This window comes from Chaetodon trifascialis, chromosome 12, assembly GCF_039877785.1.
Source record: "Chaetodon trifascialis isolate fChaTrf1 chromosome 12, fChaTrf1.hap1, whole genome shotgun sequence".
NCBI classification, from domain to species: domain Eukaryota; kingdom Metazoa; phylum Chordata; class Actinopteri; order Chaetodontiformes; family Chaetodontidae; genus Chaetodon; species Chaetodon trifascialis.
In genome coordinates, this window is record NC_092067.1 from 6541669 (window position 1) to 6557763 (window position 16095).

The 16095-nt window shown below is 44.0% G+C and overlaps 1 protein-coding gene across 7 annotated transcripts in view; it reads right to left on the reverse strand.

The window, feature by feature from the left end:
- map4k4 (mitogen-activated protein kinase kinase kinase kinase 4) overlaps positions 1 to 16095 on the reverse strand; it is an 89044-nt gene that overhangs the window by 35843 nt on the left and 37106 nt on the right. For all 7 annotated transcript variants that reach the window (XM_070976409.1, XM_070976407.1, XM_070976404.1 and 4 more), the window contains exon 3: positions 11556 to 11612. In XM_070976409.1, the coding sequence (XP_070832510.1) occupies positions 11556 to 11612 (57 nt within the window). The remainder of the gene's footprint in view (positions 1 to 11555; positions 11613 to 16095) is intronic.

A 16095-nucleotide genomic window follows, 5' to 3' on the forward strand; every position in this document is an offset into this window, starting at 1 on the left:
ATGGACTGGATCAAAATACATATTATAGTTGGTTTACCTGCAGTCAGATTGTTAAAGCTGGGTGGAACATTAGCAGGCTGACAGCTAAACAACAGTTACTAATGAGCTTTGGTGATCAGGTCATCTGGAAAGACGCTTTTCAAAATGTGTTTGGTGACTTCTTGTCACTCACTTTTTATTTTTCTGCTTCGAGGTTCACATTTCTGGCAGTGAAAAGCGGCTCTCACCTCTCTACAGGTCTTTTAATAGCTTCACGCATTTTTCATCTTTATTGGTTTTACACACTTGGCTTACTCTGGTGAGCTTTAAATCAAAAGTCCAAGCCTTCCTCCACACTGAGTTTTGGAACATATCAGGTCCCTCTGGCCTGTGGGTGAAAATGGCTTTTCTGTGCTGCTTATAGACCAGAACAGTTTCCATTCAGACACCGGAGAACTACATGGACTTCACTTTGCTCCATCCTCTGAGTTTGAGTTTGTCTGTTTGTCCTAAGCTTAGGTTTGTTACAGGAAATTTCCACATACAGCTGACACTGTGACATACTACAATACAGAGAGGGATACACACAAACCAGCAAAACACCGAATATCTATTCTGCATCTCATAAAGCATCTTTAAACATATGCATGAAAATTTACATTCTTGCTACCTGTTCAACATTTTTTCACTGCTGATCAACTGCTGATGATTTGAAAGAACTTTATTAACACACATGCTGTAATTTGTAATTATGGTATGGGACTTAACATTCACTGCAGCCACACAGTTTGGGCCCGCGTTTATCCTGAAGGTCGTACTGTACCAGCATTTGCACAGCTACAGGTTTCACTGCTGGATGCCAAGCAGCTCTGTACAAAGAGTGGAAGTTCCCCTGCTCCCATTTGAAATAGTAACCCTATTAGAAAACACATTTTGACTAATATTTACATTTCTTCCACTGTGTTTTAGAAGAACCAGCCAGTGATTTTGACCGTTCCTCAGTATCAGGTTTAAGGTTTGGGCCTCCTCCCAGTGGAATATTTTCAGTCCTAAAGACTGAAATAGTTTTTCTCTTCTGCTGCTTTGAGTCGACCTATAACAGACACACTGAGGAGCCGAGCAGGGAAACAAACAATGTCCGATAAACGGATATCACTCCAAACAAACATGCAGATACAGCCTGAACTCCGAACGATAACGGAGCCAAGCAAACCACCGCCTGCCTCTCCCTCTCACTCAGGATATTACAGTGCAGACGCAGGCGGGCATGCGGGCGCGTAACGAGATCAAGCGATTATTTCTCAATCATTGCAGCATCACTGAGGCCGTGTGACATTTATATGCGAGCGCTTTGCATGAGCCGAGTGTCTGCGTCTGATCCCGCAGGCCGGCCGGAGCTGACATGACATGATATTTTCACCGTTATTACGGCCGGTCGATAAGCGGGAGCGTGGCGGGCGGCTGTGGCCCGGACTCTTCTGCAAACTGAACAAGCAGCAGCAAGCTCGTATGTCCACAAAGGAAAAGCTCTGAGGAAATGAGAGGTAAACTGTTTGGCTTTTCATTTGAGTCTACACAGATAGCAGCTGTACATTCACACTTGCTTCACTGCTGTTGCACTTTGGCTCAGTCTGGAAGTGGTGGACCGACCGACCGACCGACCGACAGACAGACAGACAGACAGACAGACAGACAGACAGACAGACAGACAGACAGACAGACAGACAGACATCTGTAGGTCCATGCAGCGAGCATGGCTTAAAAAATCAATTTAAAATCTATATCAGGCAATTTCATTAGACATTATCTTGTAAGTGCAGTAGGCTTTGGGGGTCTAACAGAAGGTAAAAGGGCGGTCAAGTAAAAGGCTAATTGATAACTCTAATTAAACCTTTATTTTTGTCTGAATTGAAGATCCAACGCTGGTTTGAAAAGAGAGCTGCTCTATAACCTCCTGAGGTTAACACAGAACTAACCATCTTTGTCGAGGTGTTACACAAAAACAAGCAACACTACATTGATGTGTGATGGATTCATTTACATGCACAGTGTCTTCACCCCTTTTCTTTAACCTTCGCTCTGTCATCTCTGCTATCACCAAACAGCCACAGCAGCAGAAACATGTACAGCAGAGGAAACAAAGCAGCTAAGAGTGCTGCAGTTTACGCAGTAAATCTTTCCTTCAGTCACAAGCTGAGCTTTGTGCTGAGGAAAGTAACAGCCCACTGTTGTAGCTTGTCCTGAAAAGAAAGTCGTGTATCATGCAATGGGACAAAAACAGTTATATAAGACTACAAACAGCAGAATTCAAAGTGGAACAAAATCACAAAAACTGATAAGTTTCATAAGAATAGTCTTTTCAGAGTAAGAGGCACATTAACTCTCGGTTTGAATGCACCTGTATTAAATATTTCTTCATGCTGGTGAGGTAGTGCTGGTTGACGACAGCCAAGACATCGTCCATTTATCACTTCAGGTCGCTGCCTCAAATTCAGTCAAGTCGTGTTTTTGTTGCAAGTCGAAATTAACACATACGTCTTATCGAGCAGTGCAGCTGCAGAGGCAAGAAATGACGGGCAGCCAGCGACTCCGCTGACATTTATGAGTCAGGTCCAGAGTTTAAGGGGTAATTCAGCCAAACATGAGCGTTTAAAGATGAAAGAATTTGCTGTCAACTTCTACACGTCTATAAAAACACATTACCTGTAGCTCAGTTTCACTATCTCTAAAATACAGAACACCCAGTAAACCTGATAATTGGTCAACTGACAACTGTATTCATGTAGGATTATTTAAAAAGCAGCAATTTTTATGCTGCCAGTCATTTGGAGAGTGTTTGCAAATGGTGGAGGAGTCATTTTGGAGCAAAGCTCTTCAAATGTTCCTGTTAGGTTTTATCACTAACCTTTTCTTATTGTGATAAAAGTCAAATTGAGCTTATTTTCCAATGAGACGCTAAAGAAAACAGGAAATTTTCACAAGAGCACATCGCTGCATGAAAGCTCATTTGTACCGTGCAGAAAGCTGTTATTTATTTAGCTTTAGCCTGCTCGGGCTGTTTTTAAAGAGTTCAACAGGCGTTTTGACTGTCCGTAAAGATGATGGGGTCAGTCGGTCAGCCCGCCAGTCTGCCAATCCCTTGAGTCACAGTCAGTCAGCCAGGCAGTTGGTTACTGCTCCAGCCAGGCAGCCAGTCATTTAGCCAGGCAGCTAGCCAACCAGTGAGTCAGAAAGCCAACAAACCAGACTGCTAGCCAGCCCGTCCTTCTGTTAATCCACTCATCAGCAGCGGACCATCAGTCAAAAAGAAGTCATCCAGCCAGTCACCCAGCAGGTGAGCCAGACAACCGTTCAGTCAACCATTTCCAGATAAAATCCAAACAAAAGCAGGACCACGCCAGGCCTCCCAGGACGCTGGAGCATGTGCAAAAAGTCACGACGCACAGACAAACAGCACCTCCTGAACAGAACATCCCATCGCCCACAAACTGTCAGTCATGTGAATGTTTTTGGAACAAGTGAGCATAATTACAGATGCAGGGGACAGACTGGATGAGGAGAAACACAGCAGCAATGTCCCTGCACGTTATTCACCCCAAATAAAGGCTGAAAATAGCAGCTTAACGAGGAGAAGGAAAGAATCACCTCAATATGCAAAACATCAGAATGGTTACATTCGCTTCTGTTCAGGGCAGCAGGGACGGCCATGCTTGTGCAAGAAAATGACAAGCCAGCCAAAAAAAAAAAACTGATTTCATCGATCTCACGGCGCTGGAGGGAAGGAGGCATAGCCTGGACGGATCCTGGAGGAGGACAGATCTGTGACACTGGATTAGAAAGCAGCAGAGAGCTAAAAAATGGGCCCAGGAGACACGAAACATGAAAAGGCTCAGTGTTGAGGTATGTCTAAACACAAGCTGCCCTCCAAGACCTCTGGGTGAACATAATATGGCATTCAAACATGAAAACTACGAGTTCATTAGAAAATATCACAAGGTAAGAAGAATAAGAGGAAGAATGTGACACGCTGATAATCATTTGTCCTAAATGAAAAATCAATTTCTTCGTCAAAATGTCAGAAAATGAGCTCAGAGTGACGTGCTTTGTTCTGCACGGCCGATAATCCAAAACCAGAAGAGATCCAATTCACGATGGATCCTCACAATCGAGCAGCCGGAACCAGGAAATATTCTGCATTTAATAGAAGACTTAAACGGTTAATCAGCGTTGAATATGAATCAAACAGTTTCAGGGTTTCAGTCTCCTGTGCTGGGCTCTACCTGTCAGACACGCAAGCATCACTTTGATTCAACACACAGCCCAGTGTGTGCGTGTGTGCGTGTGTGCGTGTGTGCGTGTGTGGAGGCGGGCAGGAAGTGACCTGCTTGTCAGGTCACAGCTGCTTTGACGAGGAGATGGTGACATCATCCTCTCTCTCTCTCTGTCATATGTTCACTGTCCATGTATTTTGGACGCCCGCTGCCTCAGTCGCTCTCATCCTTGCAGCGTCACAGTCCATTACTGTCTCCTATAGTCCCACATTCATATACTGTACATCCCATCATTGGGACGCCTCACCTCTCCCTCCTTCACTCCATCCCTCGCTCTTTGTCTCACTTTCCCTGAACTATATATCCGCAGTCAGTCGCTCAAAACAAGTCGTCCTGAAGCTACTCATTATCATTCCTTGGCATGGAATGGTGGGGAGACTTGGTGGCAGCCATATTGCTGCTAAAGTATTACAGCACACAAAGTGAGCACAGCTAACAGAACCGCGACCCCGGGGGAGCGGACAGCCGCAAAATGGAAGCATAATGGAAAATGGAAGCCGAGTAGGAGGGAGGCTTTGGGCTTGACAAAGGCCAAGAAAGGTCGACATGTCTTTAACAGACAAGCAGGAACCTGGAGGGACATGTTGCAGGGATTACTGACACTCTCACTGTGCTCCTGTCAAATCTGAAGACGCCTCGTGTGTTTAACCCTGAATTCATTGCATTTAACTGACTGAGCCACTGAGTAACACTGCAATCTACACAACCTCGCAGCCAATGTGGCTAAAACCTGAGAGCATGGAGACCCACAGTGGAGATATGGAGCACATACAGCTGCTGGTCAAATGTATCTCTATTGGTTTGGACATGGTTGGAGAGTTTAAACAGATTTTTCTTTCATTCTTTTCATCCATGCCTTCAACACTTTCCCACTTTTCACTTTCACACCTACTGAACGGACAGGGAGCAGTGGGACAGGGTGGGAGGTGAGACAGTTGATTTGTTTTAATGTGGATGGTTTGTTTCATGGGCAGAATTCACAGAAAGAGAAATAGCAAGGGAGAAAATGCGGTGAGAAAAGCAATAATTCCTCAGGGGAGCAGAGAGGGATGGATAAAGATGCTTGCTGTGAGTTTTTCCACTAATCACGATCGATTTTCTCTTCCTGAATCCCGCTGGATTACATCAAGTCAGCTGCAGCAGCGAGAGGCTGCAAACGCAGAGCTGCAGCTCCATTTCTCCCTCTCTCTCCCTCCATCTCTCTCCTTTCTTTGTGATCTCCTTTCAGGGATGAAGATGACTTCACTCTCTGTGTCTACTCTTGTACTGTCGCTCTGCATCCACACATAAAACGCCTGAGTGACAGATGACGAGGGGTGAAAACAAGCAGGGTATGTGCCAAAAAAATGAAAGAAAAGGAGACAAAACAGGCAAGAATCTGGAAGAATGCAATAAAAATAAGAGTGCAGAATAGAGGGGTGGACAAAGGAGAATAAAGGTGGTGAATGCATGTGAGTGATGGGGGTGAAGAGAGGAGCTGGCGAGCGGCAGTAGCCCCTCCCGTAATCCCACTGCACTTCAGCTGAACCCTCTCAAAGGAGGAAAGGGAGTTTCTTCGCCTTATCTCAGCTCTCCCCCTCTCCGTCTCTCGGTCTAAAGTTTCACTCGCTTGGTTCCTGCCCCTCCATCTTCTTTTCTTACACCACTCGTCAGCCCATCACACCACAGAACCTATGCTGTTTCTAATCCATTATGTGGCGGTCCTTGAGGAAGAAACATCACACACTGCAAAGCAGCTCAGTCACAAAAAACAAAAAGACACTGTAAAGAGCTGCTGTGCATTAACACAGTGGAGAAACATCAGTGGTGTGTCAATATTGATCCCTGATGTACAGAATACTGAAAACATTGATCCACAAAGACAGGAAACGCCACAAACATGGTTTACCTATTCATGTTCACCTCACTGACTCTAAATTGGCAAAAATATTCCTCAATCAGAGCACGCTCTTGAATAGGCCTTTGGCACAAACATAGACCCTAACCCTCTGATTGCCCTGTTTGGTCTTTCCCAATCTCCAATCTGCAGACCACAATGCACCATGGCACTCCTGCTCCATCCTCCTTCAACAGAAGCATGCCTCTCCCAACATGCAGACACATGAAGTTTTACAAAGAGAGGGACCCTTACTATCCCCTCCATTCTCCATTCTCATTCTTCTTCTTCTTTTTTTGGGTCTTTCATCAATTAGTCTTGTATCTTGGTTAGTTATTTCATTTTGTTTTCTGTGGATGTGACCAGTGTGTGTGGGAGGGGTGGTATTTTCACTTTGTAAAAAACATGTTTTCATCATTTAAAAATGTTCAATTAAATTATAATAACATACGGGATGTAAAACAAAAAAAACATCAATTTAAGTTTATCGGCTGAAACACTAACATCATATAAAGTGCTTACAGTCACAACACCAGCAATTAGACCCACCCCCTTGAATAAGCAGCCAGGCCCTCAATAAAAAAACAAGCAGCCAACTGGAATCTTACAATGTGCTTCTTCCAGTGTTGCTCACTACAACAGCGACTAACAGGCACTGAGGCTGGAGTGGTGATTCTGCAACGTAAACCCACACAGAGAAGAGTGCCACAGGTAAGGCCTCAATCAGACCTGACAGAAACAGCTGTCTCATTCATCTGAAAAGAGCCAGGCCGAGCCAGGCCGAGCCAGGCCGAGCCAGGCCGAGCCGTTCTCACACAGGTCTGGTTTTGTCAGGCTTTTCATTCCTCCTCTCTCATCTTTTAAGTGTCACTCTTTCTAACTCTGCAGCCTCTCTTTCCTACTCTGTATGTGGAACAGGAAGTGGTATGTGGGTCAGAGCACATATGCCAAGATGTGCACAGGGAATACAGAATGGACATGTGCGTGCGCACGCACGCACACACACACACACACACACACACACACACACACACACACACACACACACACACACACACACACACAGGAAAGGAGCTGCACAGATGTGTTGTTTTGCTTTCGGAACACGTGAATGTATGAAGGCTGTCGTGGTTCCCTTCAGAGGTCTCACGCACACACACAAATAAATGTTACATGGGACTGGTGTGTCTGTGTGGATGTGTACATGTGTGTCTGTGCACGTGAAAGGCTCAAGCTTTCCCAAAGCAAACAACTTCCTCTGCTCAACTGTCATTCCTGGCGAGCATCCAGACAGACTCGGAGTGTTTACTTTAAAAAACGGCCGAACCGCGTGGAAAAGGACCACTATAAACATTTTGGAGGGTTAAAAAAATTAACCACCATGTCATGAATATTCTCCACATGTGAACTTCTCTTCAGTCATTCAGCTTCTATGAATATATAAACATATCACCATCAAATGTTCCCGATCCCTCTTCATGTCCTCCCTTTAATCTCCGCCATTGGAAATGGAGATTGGTGCCTGCAGGCCACCATACACATCCCAATTCAGTAAGTCTTCCAAACTGTGTCATGTCACCTGCCACAGCAGCAGCCAAAGTAAATAAACTAATCATCACAGAGGATACAGCAACACAAACTATGACTGAATGTCTTCAAATCTGACACCTGGGCCTCTATGTGGTGTATTCAGTGAAGGTGAACGCCTTTAAAGCAGCTATCAGCACTATTCTTACATTATTATTATGGATGGTATGACTTGTTGCTCACAGGTGGCTGGAAACATGACACGATCAAATCTAAATCTGCTCCATGACTGCTGGATGTGTCAATAAGCAACTGTCTGTTAACAACTTCAGTGTGTCCTCTAGGATTTTTTTCAGCAGCGGGGGCAGGCTCTCCGGGGAGGTGTGGCAGCATAAACAAACAACACTTGACTGCAGATTTTACTTTTACAATCTATTTATTGAATGGCCAGTTGACAATTGCTTTTTAAAGCCTGAATGTGCGTGCATGTGTGTGTGTGTGTGTGTGTGTGTGTGTGCGTGCGTGCGTGCATGCGCTGTGTCTGTAACCCCCGCTCCTCCCCCTCCTGCTCAGTGAGTACACACTGAAGCCACCTCACATCATGCAGTTGACCAATCACGTGCGGCTATAATGAAAAAAAATAAACCAAAGCGGCTCTCGGTCTGGCTCGCAGGCAGTAGCTGGCACCAATCGTTGACTTCAAAGAGCGGCTCTAAGAGCCGTTTTGTTAACGACCGACACATCACTACTGACTAGCGTCATCTTCATCAGCTGTCTTTCTGGGACATTTTTCTTTTTCTTGGAAATATTTGAACAAGCTCATCTGAAAATGCAGTCAGCAGTTACATCATGGCGTGTAGATATTAGCTTAATGCTATCAATTAGTTTACTCACGTTAGCGACACGGAGTTGGCACCTGGCCCAATTAACTTAAGCTACCGATATGTTATGTAACGTTAGCTGGCCGTCAGTATTTTGCGAATGTCTATTTAACTTGTAAAATCTATTATGAGTTATCTTAAGCTAATAAGTCAACCTTTCCTCCGGTAAGTCGCTGCCCTATTTTCCAAGACGACACTTTGACTCTCTGACCTGGTGCCTGGGTGCTTGACGTGATGTCACTTTCAAGGCCGCGCTCTCGCGAGTAATTAACGTCGGACTCTGCTGTGAAGGTGGAGACATGTGGCGGTGGTGTATTTGCGACAATAAAAAAAAAAGGAATTTGAAGGAGCGGCGGCTAGGATTTAGGAATGGCAGCTAAATCAAAGGAAACACTGAACTTCATTATATCAACTCGCAAAGTGATTATAAATCAATGTTGTGTTCACAGCTCGTTTCCACTGCCCACAAGTGGCCAAAAACAGTTACTGCAGGTTAGAGAAGTATTCAAATCATTACGAGACACTAAAACCTCCCACTGAAATCCTAATTAATGGCTCATAATGGCTGGATTCCTCTGATGGACTCAAAGTGCTGTGGTCATTGTTTTCTTCAGGGGTGTGTTAGACTGCAGCCACAGGAAACCCATGAGGGGTGTGAAGACTGCAGAGGTGGCAAGTATTCAGTTGTCTAAAAGTAAAATGCTGCCCAGGGAAGAATGCAAAACACTATTCAAAATATGCTGCCAAAATATGCTATCAACCTGTTTAAAATGGTGGTTGTTTTAAAGTCAAAGTCTCAGTATAACGAGGCTTCTTAAGGTGAATTAAGCTCAAAGACTGCAGCATCATACTGCTGCAGTTCCATCACTCCACCTACAAACAAGCACATCAATATGTCCATGCTTCTCCTGCATGCAACATGCAGAATGTGGATTCAGATCCAGGCCTTCTGAGGGGAGCCATGCTTCAGAAAGAGCAAGACCTTGACATCTGTGATGTCCCCAGTCTGTGGTTCCCAACCTGGCGATCGGGGCACCCCAAGGCATCTGAAGATTAATATGAGGGGTGACGAGATGACTGCAGGTGATAAGTCAGTTTTGGGTTTTTTTGTTTGTTTGTTTGTTTGTTTTTTTACACAAAATTAGGCTTACTTTTTCTGGCATTTCTCAAATTTCTCAGGCCTCTTTACTTTAACACCCCATTTGGCATACAGTAATAAGCAGAATCCAAACTTTTGCAAAAATGATTTATGACACACTATCATGTTATTTCATCAAGTGTTTATCAATACACAGTAAACTCTAATTGTCAGAAAGTATAACTTTTCCTGTGAAGATGACCTTTTTCTTCTTTGTATTTTTGCTGTTTTTGATGTGTAAATGAAAGCATCAACTGGATTTTATCCAGATACTTGAAATGACAACTGTAAACGGGGCCTCACGTATCTGACGACCCTTTCGATGAAGTATTAGGGATTTTAGAGATACAGCTAAGACCAGCAGGGTCGCTGCAGACAGACAGCACAATCCTCTCCAGCAGAGCGGTTGACCCAGATTAAAGGATTTCATGTGACAGCCTCGATGACACTCATGCCTCTTTAAGATGTCTGGGCAGAAAATGGTCAAGTGACCTCAAATATGTGTTTGGGAATACTTTTCCCATTGTCTCATTCAGGCATTCAATCAGCAGTGAGTAAGAGGTAAGGCAGGAAAAAAGCCCTCACTACAAACACCATCGACGTAGTGAGATGCAGATTTACAAGACTGCCAGAACGTTTTCTACACGCGCGCACGCGCGCACGCACGCACGCACGCACGCACGCACGCACGCACACACACACACACACACACACACACACACCAAGACACACAGGGACCAGTTACTCAGGCACAAGCTGCCCTCTGGGTCCTTACCCTGGCAAGCATGAAGCATGCACCCATGGCTGTGCACGTGCACACACACCAATCTTTAGTCTTTAAGTCTATTGGCTAAACTGCTCTCAGGAAATTGAAAATCTGTTGAGCTTCAAACACAAACTCAGCTTTATCCAATGAATAGAAAACTTGGGGTTGGAGGGCGTGTGTTTGTAAGGAGAAACATTAGGAGCAATTTTGGAGAGAAAACATTGACACAAGGGTACCGAGCGGACTGAGGTGAGTGTTTTGTGTGTTAACTGTCATATTGAACGCTTGTGTAAAGAAATTTGTCCTGATTTAGAGATGTGGAGAAACTAAATTCAGGATCAGTTCCAAATCTGTTGAGACTGGAAATTACTCGAGCCGCACCACATGCGTTTGTCATGCATCTCTCTGACGGCAGTGCTGTGTTCATTTCTCTCTTCAAAGTGGACATATTTCAATGTCACTGTGTAAAACCAAAGTGCAACATTTCTCTAACTGAGTCAACAGACGCATTTTTCTACAAAATCTGACAAAGCTGCAAACGTGCAGCAGCACGCTGACAGCAATAAGTGATTTTCCACCTACTTGTTTATTGTGCACAGTTTCAATTTGCAGGTGAAAAAACTGAGCAGAAACAGCAAAAACTTAAAAAAATAAAAAATGCACTGTGGTGGACTCTGGTGGAAAAGTTGTTGCATCCATAAAAGCAGCATGTTGTGCAATGGAAACAGAATCAATAATTCATGGCCTGCATGAAGCACGTGACTGAAACGTCCATTGAAATTTGATTTGATGATTTGATTTGTGGAGTGGTGAGCGATGAGGAGACTGTAACCTTCCTCAAACTAACATGAGACGTGAGACAAACATAAAGGCCATATTTCAATCCCGTATTCTACACTGTTTTCCACCGTTTGAGGGGGATGGGAGAATTACAGGAGAATTAGCCTCACCAGCTTTTATCGTGACATGCTCAACTACTAATATTAAAATCTACACTACATTTAGATGGAAACCTGCTTTATGGCAACAAAACATACATCAAGTGGTGTTTACTGACCTCTGTGACATCCATGACTTTGATGGCCGCCAGTTGTCCTGTCTTGACATGTCGACCCTGGAGAGGAAAGCAGAAGAGAGGAGGTAAACATATGATTTTTGTCCCCATGCAGCAGGCACAGCATCAGTCATTTACCAATTTCTGTGACTATTGTTCACATATGAACAGCTCAATTAAGGGACAATTAAGAGCACAGTATGACAATTGCAAAGGTATTTTCTTTTTCCAGTGCTGGTGAAAGGAGAAAAAAGTGACCAATTTACAGCACAAATTATTGGCAGGAAACAAAAAGTTTTTCCAGACAGTACCGTCATAGGCCGAGTAAATATACCGGGTGATTCAGCTCATAAAAACAAAAACCACATTCATAACAAGTTATTTGCCTCTATAATAGTGTGGACAATCACAGGCCGTGGTCCAAAGCTTCAGCATTCCTTAACAGACAGTGGTTTTCATGGAATTAAAACATAACTCTCCTCTTTGTCAGGCACAGAGTGAGTGTTCAAAATCCAACTTAATGAGACAGTTTTCCAAAAGAAATGAAATGAAGGTGAATATGTGAAGCGAGACACGCTAACAGCAGGCTACATGTGTGCAACTACAGCCTGCAGCTGTACAACACCTTATAAATGAATTATTCACTCAGGTTTTGTCTAGTTTCAGCATAAATGTGACCAAACAAGTATGACAGGCTAATTTGGCCTTTCCTGCACCTCAGCTGTAAGGTTTTACCATGAAAGGGAGACTGCAACTAATATTAAAAACAGGTGAGGTAGCACGGGTGTCATTCGACAAGAGGGTAAATGTAGGTACTGACACACATGGGAGAGGCTGAAAGAGGTTCAAGCCAGCGCTCAAGAGCAAAGCGGATGAGGCTCTGAAGTTAGCCTCTAAAAGAACTAAAAAGCAGTTATGTGCTAACAGTAGGTTTGTCTGAGGTAGGCTAACTATCATGCAGCCGTTTTGCCTCTATAACAACTGAACTCATGAGCTTTGGTGTTTGGTTTGGTTTTATGTAAACTGGAGACCAGAACGACTTCAGCAAAGTTGGGATGAATGCTGTAAAGGATTCATTAACCTTGAAAATATCGAGGAGCTACAAGGAGCCTGAAGCTAACAACTATTTAGCGCGAGGAGTTAACCACCATTCAGCCATATATAGACAATTTAGAAGTAGTGACAGAAGAATTTTTTGTTTAAACTCGTGACAGGACTATACTTCACCTACAGGTTAGCCCATTAGCACTGTGATTCTTGCAGTTTACCTGAAGTTTATGATGTCTCACTGATGTGAAAACCTCCAACCAGACATTTATTTACACTGTAGCACAACTAGGAATGTAAACTCAGTAAATACTGAAGAAAATATGTTATGAATAACTACGACATTAGCAAATAATAACTTGTACTGGCAAACAGACTGGTGAAATGTCACATTAGGGCTCAAAGTGGAGCGCAAAAGCTGTGTGTCAGTATGTAAAGAAGAATTACGGCAACCAAGAACCCTCTAAAAAAAAGTGAACTATTGTTCAAATAAACATTGCAAAAGGAGAACACCATCCACTACTACACCTACACCTGCTGCCCTGTGCTAACAGTACATAGGTCATGGAGAAGCTGTAACAGCCCCACAGCTATATCAGACGTTACAGCCAACTCTCTGGGTTTATTTATGCAAACATCCATCAGACAAAACAGCTTGAAGAAACTACCAAGAGACAATGCACCTTCTAAACACAGCAACAAAAAACAGAGTCCGTGTGGTTAAAGCCCATTTTCTCTCTGAAGCTTGACCACGAGGGTTCAGTTACCTCTGCCGGTTAACGTGAGCTCAAATGTTTTCACAGATGGAAAACAAACAGGGAGAGAGGGAAAGTGTGAGTTTAAGGGTAAGTCTGAGCAGTGTGCATCATGTTTGCCTCCAGTATCCAGTGCATGTGTGTCTGAACTGCCACAGGATCAGGTTTCCTTTGTGCGAATCAGGACTGCGACACCTGAGCCACCGGCCCCCGCTCCTCAATGAGTCGACGCGGTACACAGTGTGAGTGATGAGGGAGTAACCCATTTCGGTTTAGCCGAAGGGGACGTGTGTGTGTGTGTGTGTGGAGATAAGGTCAAGGCTGATTGAGAAAGCAAACTACAAAGATGACAGGGAAGCAAAGCTCTACCAGCGCCTGAGTGTGGGAACTTAATGGGAATGGAAAGGTGATGGAGGATGAAACCATAAAAACAAACAAAACAAGAAAAGAGGTGAGAATGAACCAACATTATGTAGTATAGTCCAAAATCAGACCAGAACACCAAATCCTACAACAGCCAAAGTCCCCAGAAGTCAGCTGGACATCCTTGAACTGTGAGTTAATGGGAATGTGGTTGACGTGTGTGTGTGCGTGTGTGTGTGTGTGTGTGTGTGTGTGTGTAGTGTGTGTATAGTGTGTGGTTCTCCATGCTTTTCAGCCACAGCAGGGCAACTCAGGCAGACCTCCATCACACTCCATTAAACTCTAGCATCCATCTTACTGGAGCATCGCTTAGTCACCAGTTTCTAACTCTCACTCACTCATGCACACACACACACACACACACACACACACACACACACACACACACACACACACACACACAGAAGGTATTTCTGATGTACTGATACACACACATGCTTACCAGCACTACTGAATGTACTCACCACATACATTCTCTCACACACACACACACACACACACACACACACACACAAAAGGTATATGAACCCTGATGTGTGTGCATGTGGTGTGTGTGTGAGGAGGGAAGACACTCGCACATTTCAGCTGACTTTGCAGTTTTCTTATGGAATTAGTATATGTGTTGACAGGGTTTACCATAATCACGCACACACACAGTTCCCACTCTCACACATTATAAACACTACTAGAGGTACACACTTTAACACACTAACAAACATTGTGCGTGCGTGCGTGCGTGCGTGCGTGTGTGTAAAGATGTAGGTGTGTGTTCTATGTGTGTGTCTGTATCAGAGAGGTTCGGTGTGATTACAGTTATTACCGTGACTTCTTCTTTTCCAATCACACTGGGAAACATCTGAAATTTTCCTTTTGTGATGTTCATTTTTCAGAGGAAATAAACAACAAGATGCTGTCTAAATGATGAAAGGTTCTTTTGTGTGTGTGTGCGTGTGTGTGTCTCCTGTCCGTGTCTGAGAAAGGTGACCTCAGAACGCAGACTGTAATAATTACAGAATCCCCCCAACCGCCGACACACACAGACAGGCGCGCACACACACGCACGCACGCACGCACACACACACACACACACACACACACACACACACACACACACACAGAGTTAAAAGATGACATCATCTTCTTCTCTGGTTCCTTTGTTCAGAAAACGAGACACACACACACACCCGCACACACACACACACACACACACACACCTGGCCAGTATGGACTGATAAAAGAAAGGAAAGCGAGTGTCCATCAGTTGGTCAGAAGATCAGATTCAGCCGCTGTCGCTTCGTGCAGTTTAATACTTTCGACCACCTGGGTTTTATTTTCACTGTTTTGCTCATCATTCCTATCAAGCATGACATCATTTTCCTGATCATTTCATTGCTGAGACACAGCAGCATGCTAAACCCACATTATCTAAACTAGAATTTTCCAACCTGAGGGTCAGGACCCTTCAAAGGATCACAAGATAAATCAATAAATCCTTCTTTTGGCTTTTTCCAAGACCTTTTAAAACCATGAATGTAAAGAACGCCATGACTGAAAACTCTCTGTTAACACCTCCCAGCTGACTCCACACTCCATTCAAATATGATATAATCTTTGGGTCATCCGACAGTCCCATGACTCGCACCATGATCCATCTCTCCTGTGCTCGGCCAAGTCTCTGTGGTGGATGTCAAGACCACGTTCTGCCTGGAGGGCCCGGGAGGGGAGAGGCCACCCCAGTCGGTCTCAGTGCAGAGTTTTAGGCTCACATGGTCTCAACAGATTCCCTCCAGGCAAGTTCATGTTTGCGGAGAAGCTTTGCTTTACACCATGTCTGAGCTAACAATACACCCTTGGTTTAAACTCCTACGGCTGTCTGAAGACTGAACACACTTATTTTCCAAGCTGAAGACCTTGATGGCCTTTACTTCACAGAGATATTCTACATCGTCTTCAAATCTACAGAGACTGAGCAATTCCCTAAGAAGTGTATTCACGCATTAAAGAAGCCAGAACTAATGGATGTTTTTTGCATGTTGCTTTTCTTCCTGAAAAATGGATTCAATGATTAATCCATCATTTTCCATTGATCACATTATTAACTGTTGCAGTTCTCATCTTTTCGTGTTGTTGGCTTTGTCTGAGTAGAAGGCCCAAACCAACAGATATTCACATTCAAATGTCATTAAACAGGAGAAAAGCAGCAAATCCTACTGTTTAAGAAGCTGGAACCATAGACTGTTTAAACATTTTTGCTATCAACTACCACATCGTGGTCCGTCTTAATGGATTTTCGCGGTTTTCCAGCTCGTCATGTCCTC